Here is a 12,549-nt window from a genome sequence, read left to right on the forward strand (position 1 = left end):
GTTTCTTAAGTATATGGTCTACATTTCATCTCCTCGTCCACCAAGCCCCATCATCTGCAAACAGAGACATTCCCATGCCTGATGGAATACTTTCAAATATATCATTAATCATAACTGAGAATAACGTAGGACTTACAACAATCCCCTGGGGCATATTATTTTCTACAAAATGATTTTCTGAAAGCTCCAACACTTTTGTAACCCTAATATCCCTTCCACTTAGAAAATCCAAAATCCAAATGAAATAGTTTCCCTCAGTTCCCATTCAATGTAACTTGATCAACAACCGCTCTATCCATAACATATCATATTCCTTTTCCACATCAAAAAAACACTGCAGCCACTGTTTCTTTATCAACCCGGGCTTTTCTGACCTCATCTTCTAAACACAGAACCAGGTCCATTGTGCTCCTGCCTCTCCTAAATCCACTTTGGCACACAGCCACCAAGCCCCTCTTTTCCAGAAAGTGCATGAGCCTCTTATTAACCATCATTCTATTAATTTACAGATATGTGATGTTAGTGCTATGGGTCTGTAGTTTACTGGTTTACTAATTTTTTTCCCTACCTTGCTTTCCTTCCTCAGATTGTTGCAGCTGTGTACAGCAACAAAGGTATTTACCATTAACTCAGGCTTTTCTTTATTGGTTATCACCACTTCATTTCCAGTGCCCAGAACAGTGTAGTTCCATTCCCTCCTATCCCCTCCCATTTTCTTTATCATTCCCCAGACCTCTCCTATCTACACCTCTGATGTCAAGATAATGGACAGCATCTGGATTCTTTCTGTTTCTAGATTTAACATCTGCAGTCGTATTTATAACTCCTGGTATGAATGTCACCCTGTGAACGTTTCTTTTTCTCCTCCAGCATCTTCTTTTCAAATTCTTGCACAGTACTTGCCACCATTTCCTCTTTCCTACAACCCTGCTTCTCAATCAGTTTCTCCTGTCCAGTCATCCTAACTGCCTCAGCATAAAAGATTCGTATCTGCTGTACCACAGCCTCTTGTATTTCGGCTATATACGTGATCCACACTTTCCATATTCATGATCACCACCACACCTTGCACATCTTCTCTTGCCCTTGCACATCCTATTTATATGCCCAAACTCCTGGCAATTGAAATATCTCATCAGCTTTGGGACAAATTCCTTCATATTACATTTTATAAATCCAAAATAAAGTTCTTTTGTGATATCTTTGGCATCAAACTGAACCAGCGCTGTTTCTGTCTCTCTTTTCTCAGCCCATCTAGTCATTCCTTTTGCATTTTTAACTGTACTATTATGCACTTTTCAGGTTGTCAATTTTTCTGTTGTCACCCCCTTACCTCCGTTGGGCCTCTGCTCTCCATCTTTAATTGTTTTTGTCATTTTAACTTTTCCTACACGCAGTAGCTTTCTGGCCTTTTCTACGTGGTTCTCTGTGTTACAGCCAATTAGCAAGTTACTATCCCCTAGCACTCTTGCATACTTAACTTCACCCACCGTGCTCTGATTATTTTTACGATGAGGTTTTCTCCCTCAAACCTCAGCACAACAATAAGGGGTCCGGTCTTGCTATTCTTTGCTTCTGTAGCACAGAGATGATGTTCAGTCTGTAGTGGACTTCAAATAAAGTCAGATTTATTAGATGCTAGGTCATAATTACGAAATAATAAGTCAAAAATGTTTGACACTAAATTGAAACTTTGAAAAAAATGTTGATATTGCGTAGTTTTGATTTACTGTATTTTTGTTTTTTTATCCTTTCTTTTTCATTTCCTGGGGATAACGGACTTCCATAGAGACCTCTTAAGAGGAATCTGAATATGTTTTCCAAGGAAACCTGGAACAGTTCTTTTTACACCAGTCCATGTTCCCGATATGGGGGGGTTTGGGGGCTGGTTTTACTCCAGCAGAACCAGCAACCTTATCCAGATACATCAGTAAACCTGCTTCTTGGACCAGACCTCCATCCTGACCACATGCAGCAAACCATATTATGGCTTTACAGTTTTATTCGTTTATATGCTCCTATGGTAGCCCATCAGGAACCAAGAGCCACTACTCACCCTGCAGCTTCCAGTAAAGGCTGCAGATTGGAGGAAGGGCACAAGCAAGGGGATGGCTACCTACCTGTGTAAGGAGCCCAAACTTTTCCCCCAGGCATGCCAAATATCACTTATATTACATCAAGATACAAAATAAAAGGGTTCAAACTCTCTTATTTTGTTCCTAACAAATGCTGAAAAAACCCGTCCATGTCCTTTATTGAATATATTTGTAAAGTCCCATCCATCTATTAGCGCTACTGCTTAGCCATTTAAGTGCAGCAGGTGGGGCAGGGACTGGAGCCAAACCCAGCTGACACTGTGCGAGAGGCGCGGTGCTCCCTGGACAGGTGGCCATTCTATTACGGGGCTGACAGTTAGGGAGAAACAACCATTCACGCTCACATTCACACCTACTGGCAATTTAGAGTCGATAATTAACCCAACCTGCATGTCTTTGGACTGTGAGAGGAAGCCGGAGTACCCGGAGGAATCCCATGCAGACTACACACAGAAAGTGCCGGGTTTAACTGGTTTTCTAACTCAGAGCCCTCTTGCTGTGAGGCAACAATGCTAACCACTGCACCGCCCTGCATTTATAAAGTGATACACAATTATGTGAACATCCAATTGTCCAAAGTAAATGGGAATGTGACCTACATGAATACACCCTCAACGGAGGCGACTGAAAATAACTGACACGCTAGGTCCGGGTGGAAACGGCTAGCAGTGCACGTTACTGACTGTGGGGGGCAGTATTATGCTGCCAAACGCGCAGCCTCTCGTGAACTCATTAGAAGAAGAAGAAGGAGGAGGAGAGAGTTTAACTTTTCATGTTTTTTTTACAACTCACATCTAGATACGGTTGTGGGTGTTTATCACGACAACAAAGAAAGGGTTATTTTGCCGTACAGTCTGCAGACTCACAATAACAGGTCAAGCCAGCACAGAGAGGTCGGTAAGTAAACGTCAACGTTCTCAGAGTGATGACCCGTTACCATTTGTTCAGTACTGAATGTAGATAAGGACGGTAACGTTAGGCAATTTAATGGGATTTTTGTTTAGTCGAACATACATATTTGGAGGACAACCTTTTGTAAATGTTATTTTAGGTAACAACTTATTCGAGGTGTATTAAGTACAAAACCTAACCTAGCTTTCACTACATTTTCAACTAATAGGACTGGCTTGTTTTTTTAGTTGTCTCGCGTTCATTTGTAAGTTTGGCCACTCTACTCAGCATTAGCTAACATTGGCAAAACACACCTACATAGGAAGTAGCGGTAACCGAGAGGCGCAAAGAAAATGTAGTATTAGAGTAATATTTTGTTGCAGTGAAGCATTGAGAGGTGGAACACCGACAACACGGACTGACCAGAAGACTATTACTATTTTTCAGTTTCTAAAATAGCCTTATACATTGTTGGGGCTTTTGCCAACAAACAAAAAAATAATACAAAGGGCAAGTTTCTAAAGGCAGTTCAGTCAATAACATTTCTATTTATGACCGAACATGACATCCGAGCTAACCCTCAGCTTGCTGATAGTTAACTAAATTAGCTGTTAATTTGCCAAGTAGCAGCAAGTTCACCTGCTAATTTGTTAAGTAAGGTTAGTTTACGCTATTGCCTTAGCGACGACAGAACTCTCTGTAGATATTATGTCGAGATTCGGCGTGTAGTTTAACAATAAACACAAGCTAGCGAGATAACGTTAACCAACTAGCAGGCAACTATTTGAAGTTAAAACCCTAATGTTTATGAGTTACTATCGCTGTACCCTAATTTAAAGTTTTAATGCTGTCACTCTTAACGTTAGCAGTACTCTGTTAAACTGAGCTATAACTCCACTTTAATTGGGACCACTACTAAAACCTGGTAGAGGCTGGAAAGCAGCTGCTAATTTTAGTCAATGTCAAGATAAGTGAGCTGCCTGCCGTTGTAGATTTATTCATAATTTGTCCTTTTAATCATTGATATGTTCCCCATCCCTACCCCTATAGTGTCCTGCCCAGCCACATTCCATTTAATGGGAAGCGAAACTGAGGAAAAGATAATAGTAGGGTAGGTGGTTTCCACTCTGTATTGTGATACATGCCTTCAGCCATTTTCTGTGTAGCTCTATGGCGAATTTTCAGCTCCAGTTCAGTGCTCTATGTTTTGCCAGTAATGATCTGTGGCAGTGAGAGGTTGTGGCGGCCTCATCAGTAGCTGTCACCACGGCGGGGGGCCTTCGGACCTCCGTCTGCAGGGTGGTCATTTACCTCCAAAAGGACATGTCCGGAGACAGCTACCTGCCCCAGCATCATAAGCCTGACTCCACCTCCCCAGCCCCTCCTCTGGCCTGTCCCAAGACCAAGACCTGCAGTTATCGAGGAGCGGTTGGCCTAGGCAACAAATATGTCCGGATTAATGTTGGCGGGACCCTGTTTTACACCACACTTCAAATACTGACCAGGGAGAGTTCCATGCTGAAAGCTATGTTCAGTGGAAAGAAGGAAGTGTTCACTGATAAAGAAGGTAAGCCATCTCTGAACAGCAGACACAAGTTGACTGTTCTGTATAGATACTGACTAAAATCCAGATTGTGCTGTTATCTTTCCAAAACACAGATCTGCAGTGCTGAAACTAGTATTACCATTTAAATATTCTATTAAACATGACATTGCAGATTAAATAATTAAAAAAACTGTCATGACTGATTATGTGTATAGTTTTACAAAACACATGACTTCACAATTACATTCATGGCATATTTTGGGAAATTAGATCACGAATGGCTTATCTGCTGCTATTTTAACCTTTAAAGGTCTAAATAATCACATCTGTTGCTCATCATGAACAAATTCGCTTTGCGTAGAATGAATGAGATAATTTCACTGAAATTACACCAAAAAAAAGTTTCACATAACTAAAGTGTCCAGTTTTTCCCACAGAATTAGATTCTATTTGTGTTTGTAGCTGACCTGGGGGGGGGGGGTCTTTCTTCGGTATATTTTAAAATAATACCGTGTATAGGGTAGTCCACTGCAAATATTTTAATAGCCTAGTACTTTGTGACAAATAAATAACTGAACAATATAAACGGCTCCATTGCTTCACATTGTAGCAACCCTCATTGACCCGACCTGAGTCCGTGAGGGTTGTTACGTGACTTTATTACATATTGTGATTAGCCAATGAGCTCAGTCCCGCAACACGGACGCAGCACGCTCTCATGCGCACCCCGAATGACAGGCACACAGAGAGGACCAGTAAAGAGACAGACAAGGATGGTAAAAACTTTATGGATTTTTCGATGGTCCACTGATGTGGCAGGATTTCTCCTGGTGCTCCAGGTTGTCAGCACGACTATGACAGACAGTCCGTTGTCAATGTGAGAGAAATTTACTGCCAATATATGGCAGTAAATTTTGATATTGTAGTGGGCTGCCACAAATAAATCAATGTAAGGTAAATACTGAGGAGTGGAACAATATTTTCGGTTCATTATGAAACTGTAGCAGGTCAAATTAGACCTTGGTGGGCTGCCACAGTCTAGGTAATTAGTGGGAAACACTAGCGTCTTTGCCTGTGAAAGATGCTGTGCACCAGTTTCTTAGAGAAAACCAGATGTTCACATTCTTATCATGATCTGTTGCTTCTGCACAGGTTGGATCCTGATTGACCGCAGTGGGAAACACTTTAGCAGCATCCTGTGCTACCTGCGTGACGGCACAGTCACCTTACCCAAAGGCCGTCAGGCTCTCCAGGAGCTGCTAGCTGAGGCAAAGTATTACCTCATCCAGGGCCTGGTAGAGCTTTGTCAAAACACCCTGCACGTGAGTCATACCCACACTTACTGATATTTGAAATATGGAGAAAAGAGGCTGTAATACGAAACCATCTCTAGACATTTTGTGTATCAGCAGAGTTGTTCTGGTGAGTAATTATTTTCATATCAAAATAATATAAAATATATTCAGCCCAGTCAGTGATGAATATTCAGGTAGAAATGTCAGGTATAATGTCCTTGACTTATGGTCGGTGCATAGAAAGGAGTAGTGGCGAATTCCCTGGCTCCCATCACATGGTTCCTACTAAACTATACCTCTTAACCTATTGAAAGTGAAATAAGAAGGGGTGCATGTTGAAAGTGTGCCCACCAAGATGGCATCTAGAACCAGCAAAACCTTAAGAAAACCTGAATGATCTGATGCACCCCTGGTTAGCATTGATAACGCTACCTTGGCTAAAATGCTGGTGGAGTTGCAGGCGGACCTGCTGACTGGCACAGACTCAATAGCTGTCAGATTTGAAAATAAACTTGTGGCAATCGATTAAAAACTGGATAGAATACAGACCATGGTGACTGACAATGAGCAGTGCATTTCTGTCCTGAAATCTGGAATGACCCAGCTGCAGACCCTAGAGTCAATGCTAACCAGTTTAGCCAATGATACAGCCAGGCAGAAGGCTAAACTTAAAGACCTATAGGGAAGAAGTAGACGGTTTAACCCAGACCTGGCCCAAGCCAAAATCTAGCCCGAGCCAGGTCTAGAACCTGGAGAAACACAGAGCCGTGGTTATGTGCTTCCACAAGTTCCAGACAAAGGACCTGATAATCCGTGCTGCCCGAAGGATGCCAGGCAAACTCAAGTACAAGGACAACAGACATTGCATTCAGAAAGTATTCAGACAACCTAACTGTAACCATGTAACCAATTAGTGCAATAAAGCAAAATCCATCACTCACATGAAACTGATTACAAATGCTATGTGTAGTAGAAATCACAATACAATCAAAGCCATTTTTTTTTCTCAAGGACAGTCATGTCATGATCTTGTTATGTAACGACAAGATGATGTCATGACATGAGCTAAATTTTAACTTATTGTTCAAACACATACAGTGCATTCAGAAAGTATTCATACCACTTCACTTTTTTCACATTTTCTTTTGTTGCAGCCTAAAATCGTTTAAATTCATTTTTCCCTCATCAATCAACACTCAATACCCGATAATGACAAAGCAAAAAAAAGATTTTTAGAAATTTTTGGCACTATCATGCACACCATGAATGAAAGACACACAGAGAAGATTGGTAAAGAGACAGAGAGGGACAGTAAAAACTTAATTGATTTGGGATGCGGTGGGATTTCTTCTGGTTCTCCAGATGATAAGCACGACAGGCCAGAGGAGGCCAGCACGACTGTTGTCAATGTGTCAGAGAGAGAGCAATCAATACACTGTGCGCAGCTCTACAACAAAGTAAGATTTTACCCATTTGAAATAGTTAAAAAAAAAAAAAAAAAAAGGAAAAAAAAAAAGAATAAATATATGGGCAGTAAATGTTGATATTGGGGTGGGCCGTCACAAATAAATCAATGTATGGTAAACAATAAGAAGTGTAAAAATATTTCCGGTTCATTATGAAACTGTAGCAGGACAAATTAGACTGGTGGGCTGCAACAGTTCGTGCTGGCTGTTCGTTTTAAACTTCTGGGTTGAGATGGCTGCCAAGCACTTTTAGGTGTTTTGGCCTATATGGTGGACACTGCTCTCTGGTGGACGCATGCTGAATAGATGTTTACAGTGCTAAGATCATAACTTGAACGTAGTTGATTGTGTGATAGGGGATATGAGGAGCTTTGGGATCTTTTTTTTTTTTCTCTTTCTCTCTACTCTTCCCCACGGTTCCTTCATTTTCCTTGGTTTTGCAAAGCAGTTGTCTCAAACTGGTTTTCAGTTTTCACACACACGATCCAATAGATCGTGTGTGTGTGTGTGTGTGTGTGTGTGTGTATCATCACGATTATTTCAAAGTTTTTTTTGTCACTGTAGGATTAAATGCATTGGCCAGTAGTCATTGAGACAAGTTGCTTTATCCTTTTTTGGCAGTGGTATGATGATCATCGTTTTATAACAGGTGGGTTATTGATGTTTGTTATGATGGTCGTTTTTAAAGCAGGTGGGGATTGAGGTTTATGAGAGGGACAGGTTGAATATATCTGCAAAGACATCTGCCATCATCGGCAAGCAGGATTTGACTGTTCGTGCAGTAATGTTGTCTGGGGTGGCTGCCCTTCACGGGTTTATTTTCTTCAGAGTCTTTGCTACATCTGCAGATGAGATTGCGAATAGTGGATTCAGTGTGCTCCCACCGGCCAACTCTCTCCCCAGTGAGGTGTTGAGGACCTCAAAATGGGCATAGAATTTGTTAAACTCATCTGGTGTGATGTGCCTGTCAGTGATCTCACTCCTGCTTTTATCTTTGTATCCTGTGATCCTTTCTAATCTGAAACACCCTGAGTTGGGTTTCAGCAGGGCTGTAGTGACCATCTAGTTTCAGTCTGTATTTTCTGTTGGTGTCCTTTATGGCTGTTCGTAGGTGTGGCTTTCTTATGCTCACTTGCATTACCTGAGGCAAATGCCTTGGAGCGAGCGTGCATCATGGATCGAACCTCACAGTTTATCCATGGTTTTGGGTTTGGATATGTCCGGATATGTTTAATTCAATTTAATTTAATTTTAATTGTATAGCGCCAAATCATAAGAGAGGTTATCTCAGGGCACTTTTCACGTAGAGCAGGTTTAGACCATACCCTTTATAGTTATATTTACAGAGACCCAACATTCCCACATGAACAAGCACTTGGTGACAGCGTCAAGGAAAATTCCCTTTTAACAGGTAGAAACATTGAACAGAACCCAGCTCATGGTGGTCGCCTGTCTGCCCCGACCGGCTGGGTAGAGAGAGAGGGAGAGAGAGAGAGAGAGAGAGGAGAGAGAGGGAGAGAGAGAGAGAGGGAGAGAGAGGGAGGGAGAGAGGGAGGGAGGGAGAAAGGAAGAGAGAGAGAGAGAGAGAGAGAGAGAAAAGGGGGGCATAGCACAGTAGACGTATAACATAAAGATGTGTAACAATAATGAGGCTAATAATAGAACTAATAATAGGGTGAATACTAGTACTTTTAAAACTAAATAATAATTCTAGATGTTATTATAATTGATAATAATAGATGATAATCATAATATTTGAAGCAGTGGGCATTGAGCAGGATCATGGGAGCAGTAGGTGGTTTATAGTGTCAGATCCAGACCTGCCAGCACCAGGGGAAGAAATACCTGCAGAAAGCGACAGGAAGAGAGAGGAGAGAGAAAAGAAAGCACAAAACTACGGGAGAGAGAAGAAGTCAAGTTAGTTCATTAATGGTCACACTGTTGTCGATGCAGCTGCTACTGTAGTTGGTTATCACTGAAATGTCTTCAAACAGATCAACAGTACAGCCTAAAGCATAGCAGCTGTCTTGAATACATCCTACTCAGTCATGATCAGTCCTATATCCCCTGATCAGATTTTTTCTCGATCATGCTTGTATTATTTTCCTTACAGTGGGGGCTTGCTTGATGAGCTTTCTGTATGCTGGGTAGAGATACACTGAGATGTGATCAGACTGTGAAGTGGGGGCGGGGATGCAGCATTGTATGCCCCCATCAGGTTGCTGTACACCTGGTCGAATATGTTTTTCACCCTTGTAATAATTAATGTGCTTGTGGTATGCTGGCATCACAGTCCGTAGATTACAGTGGTTATAGTCGCCTGCAACAATAAACACGGAGTCCGGGTGCGTTTTCTTGTGTGTTTATGGTGTCCTACAGGATCTCAAGCACCGCAGCGGCATTCACGCGTTCACGGTGTATTGTCCGATAGCCAGGTTTCAGCGAGAATTAAGCGCACAACTGTTTCTAATTTCTTGCTGGTATATAATCCTGGTTCTGAGCCCATCCATTTTATTTTCAAAGGATTGGACATTTGCAAGCATAAGGCAAGGCAGAGGTGGTCACTTGGCTCTAACCTTTAGCCTAGTATGTAGCCCACATCTCTTGCCTCACAGTTGTTTGTGTGGCTTCTTCCCCTTGATCAAAACTGATGTTGGTGGGCCCTGCTGGTTTGAGCTCGGACGCAGGAGGTAGTTCAGATCCAACAGATTAAAAGTGAGCTACTAAGGTTGCTTCCCCATTTCCAGTAGCCTTTCTTTGTCCTTTTGTGATCTGTGCCAATGAGACATGTACGTTTTAAATAAAATGGGGAAAAAAACAAAACATTAAATAACAATGGTTGCAAGAGGAGAACACAGAGACGTTTGCAACAGTAGGTGCCATCTTGATCGCCATCTTGGAATATCATTTTTTAATGTGTTTGTTTGCTTTACCATTTTTCTGTAATTGTTGACTGAACAGGATAACAGCAATTATTTTACAAATCTATCTTGTTTCAAAATTACATAACTGTCAACTTGTGATGGAAATGTGTAGGTAGAAGGGTAATGGGGAATCTCTATTAAGGGATGCAGTGTTGTACACTACTTTTCATTGTTCTTTACCCTTTTCTCTTTGGATTTTGGCTGTTTGTGAAGATTCTCAGTCATTCAGGTCATGGTATTCTGTAAGTGCAATACGAAGGCAATTGGACTTGCTGGAAGTTCTTGAAGACGTTTCGCCACTAGTCTCAAAGGCTTGTTGAGAACTGAAGAAGCCTTTCGGTTGAGAGGTGAAACGTCTTCAAGAACTTCAAGCAAGTTAATTTGCCTTCACATAGCACATAAAAAATTTGGCTGGTTTAAACCTACGTCACTGATGGATGCACAATATGTTAGTAATTTTTGCCCATGTTCTAAACAAGAATAATGATTAAAATGTGTGTAGAGTCTCACTTTGATGCGACTTTTACCCATTCTTAAAATGTAAACCTAGCCTAAAGAAACTGAGTATCAAAGACATTGTAACTACCCATGATACCTTTTAACTTCCAGTGTATATTAACATCTGATTGACAGGGCAGTAAAGAGCAGCCCCTATGTGTTATACCTGTGGTCACCTCCAGTAAGGAAGAAGAGAGGCTCATCCAGTCTTCTACCAAGGTAAATATGGAGAGGTTGCTAGAATTTAATCATTATTAAGAATCTGGAACTAATGAAGTTGAAAAATATTGTAAATTAGATACTGCTCCATTGTGACTTTGCAGTGAGAAAAATCAGGATTAAAAATGCTCCTGTGATTAGTCTTTTCTTGGTATTTGTTTGTGAAAATTTAAAAAAAAACAAAAAAACAAAAACAAAACACAAGTCATAACTGTTGATTGAATTTTATCAGCTATTCCAAGATAAAGATAACATTTCCTTAGTTTTTCATATAAATGTACTTGCAATGGCTTCAGAAAGTATTCAGACCCCTTCCCTTTTTACACACTTTATTGTGTTGTACATTTAATTTTAAATGGACCTTTTGGGCCCTCAAACTACACTCAATAGCCCATAATGACAATGACATTTTTGCAAATTTATTAAAAATCAAAAACTGAAATCTCTCAACAACAAAAGTATTCAGACCCTTAATTTGGTATTTTGGCCCCATTGGCAGCAAGTACAGCTTCAAGCTTCTTGGGTAAGTCTCTACAATCTTTGCAAACCTGGATTTGGGCAGTTTATCCCATTCTTCCTGCCAGATCCTCTCAAGTTCCGTCAGATTGGATGGGAAGCATCTGGGAACTGCCATATTTAGGTCTGTCCACAGATGGGTTTAAGTCTGGGCTTTGACTCGGCAAGTCAAAGACAGTCAGAGACTTGTCCGGAAGCCACTCCAGCATTGTCTTGGCTGTATGCTTTGGGTCATTGTTGGGCTGTAAGGAGAATTGTTGCAGCAGTCTCAGTTCACATGCACTCTGGAGCAGGTTTCTTCAAAGAGCTCTCTGTATTTGTCTGCATTAATTGTTCCCTCAATTCTGACCAGTCTCCCTTTCCTGAGAAGCACCCCATTGCATGATGCTGCCACCAAGGTGCTTCACCATAGGGATCATATTAGCTAGGTATTGAGCAGTGCCTGGTGTTCGCCAGACATAGTGTCCGGAGTTCTCATCAGACCAGAGAATCTTTTCCTTCCTGCTCTGAGTCCCTTAAAGGTACTATATTTAAGAATGTGAAGCAATTTTCATGTATTAATCACTTTTTTATTGCCAATGTTTGAACAGATGTTAATGGAACTTAAAAAATTAGACCTGACCCAACTTTCTTGGTTGCCTATAACAGCCTGTGGACTGATTTCTATGTTAAGGACTTGGGACAAATTTTCCGGGAAAATCCAAAGGATGTGACGTTATGCTTGCCCTCAAGTGCCTTTCCTCAATGCCTCTCTTCCTCTCCACTACAGCGCCGACGGTGTGCAACATTAACTTATGTTTGCTTAGAAATTGAGTCCACTGACAAACAACCGGCTCCCAGCACAAAACTTCTGTTCTTTAGAACTTGTTACTTCTTAATTTTTATGTGTATTTTCTCCAGTCTGGCGTTACTCATCTCACTCCTATCATCTGTTTATAACTGTCTTTAGTTTAGGAATATTGTTGTCTCAACCCATTGCCAGACCCATTCGGTACAGCAATGTTACTTGACAATATAAAAGTTCTATTATACTGAAACATAAGTGCATCAATTTAGCGAAATGAGAGTTTTGATGGAAACTATTCACGTTAATAATGA

At 41.1% G+C, this 12,549-nt stretch overlaps 1 protein-coding gene across 4 annotated transcripts in view; it reads left to right on the forward strand.

Moving 5' to 3' along the window:
• Positions 1-2,760: 2,760 nt before the first annotated feature.
• tnfaip1 (tumor necrosis factor, alpha-induced protein 1 (endothelial)) overlaps positions 2,761-12,549 on the forward strand; it is a 15,248-nt gene continuing 5,459 nt past the window's right edge. Inside the window, exons 1-5 of one of the 4 annotated variants that reach the window (XM_040130636.1) lie at positions 2,761-2,993; positions 4,038-4,098; positions 4,179-4,554; positions 5,686-5,855; positions 10,852-10,935. In XM_040130636.1, the coding sequence (XP_039986570.1) occupies positions 4,311-4,554; positions 5,686-5,855; positions 10,852-10,935 (498 nt within the window). In that variant the 5' untranslated portion in view covers positions 2,761-2,993; positions 4,038-4,098; positions 4,179-4,310. The remainder of the gene's footprint in view (positions 2,994-4,037; positions 4,099-4,178; positions 4,555-5,685; positions 5,856-10,851; positions 10,936-12,549) is intronic. The other 3 variants (XM_040130637.1, XM_040130635.1, XM_040130638.1) reach the window with 3 other exon arrangements.

Source organism: Xiphias gladius, chromosome 7 (genome assembly GCF_016859285.1).
Source record: "Xiphias gladius isolate SHS-SW01 ecotype Sanya breed wild chromosome 7, ASM1685928v1, whole genome shotgun sequence".
Taxonomy (NCBI): Eukaryota; Metazoa; Chordata; class Actinopteri; order Istiophoriformes; family Xiphiidae; genus Xiphias; species Xiphias gladius.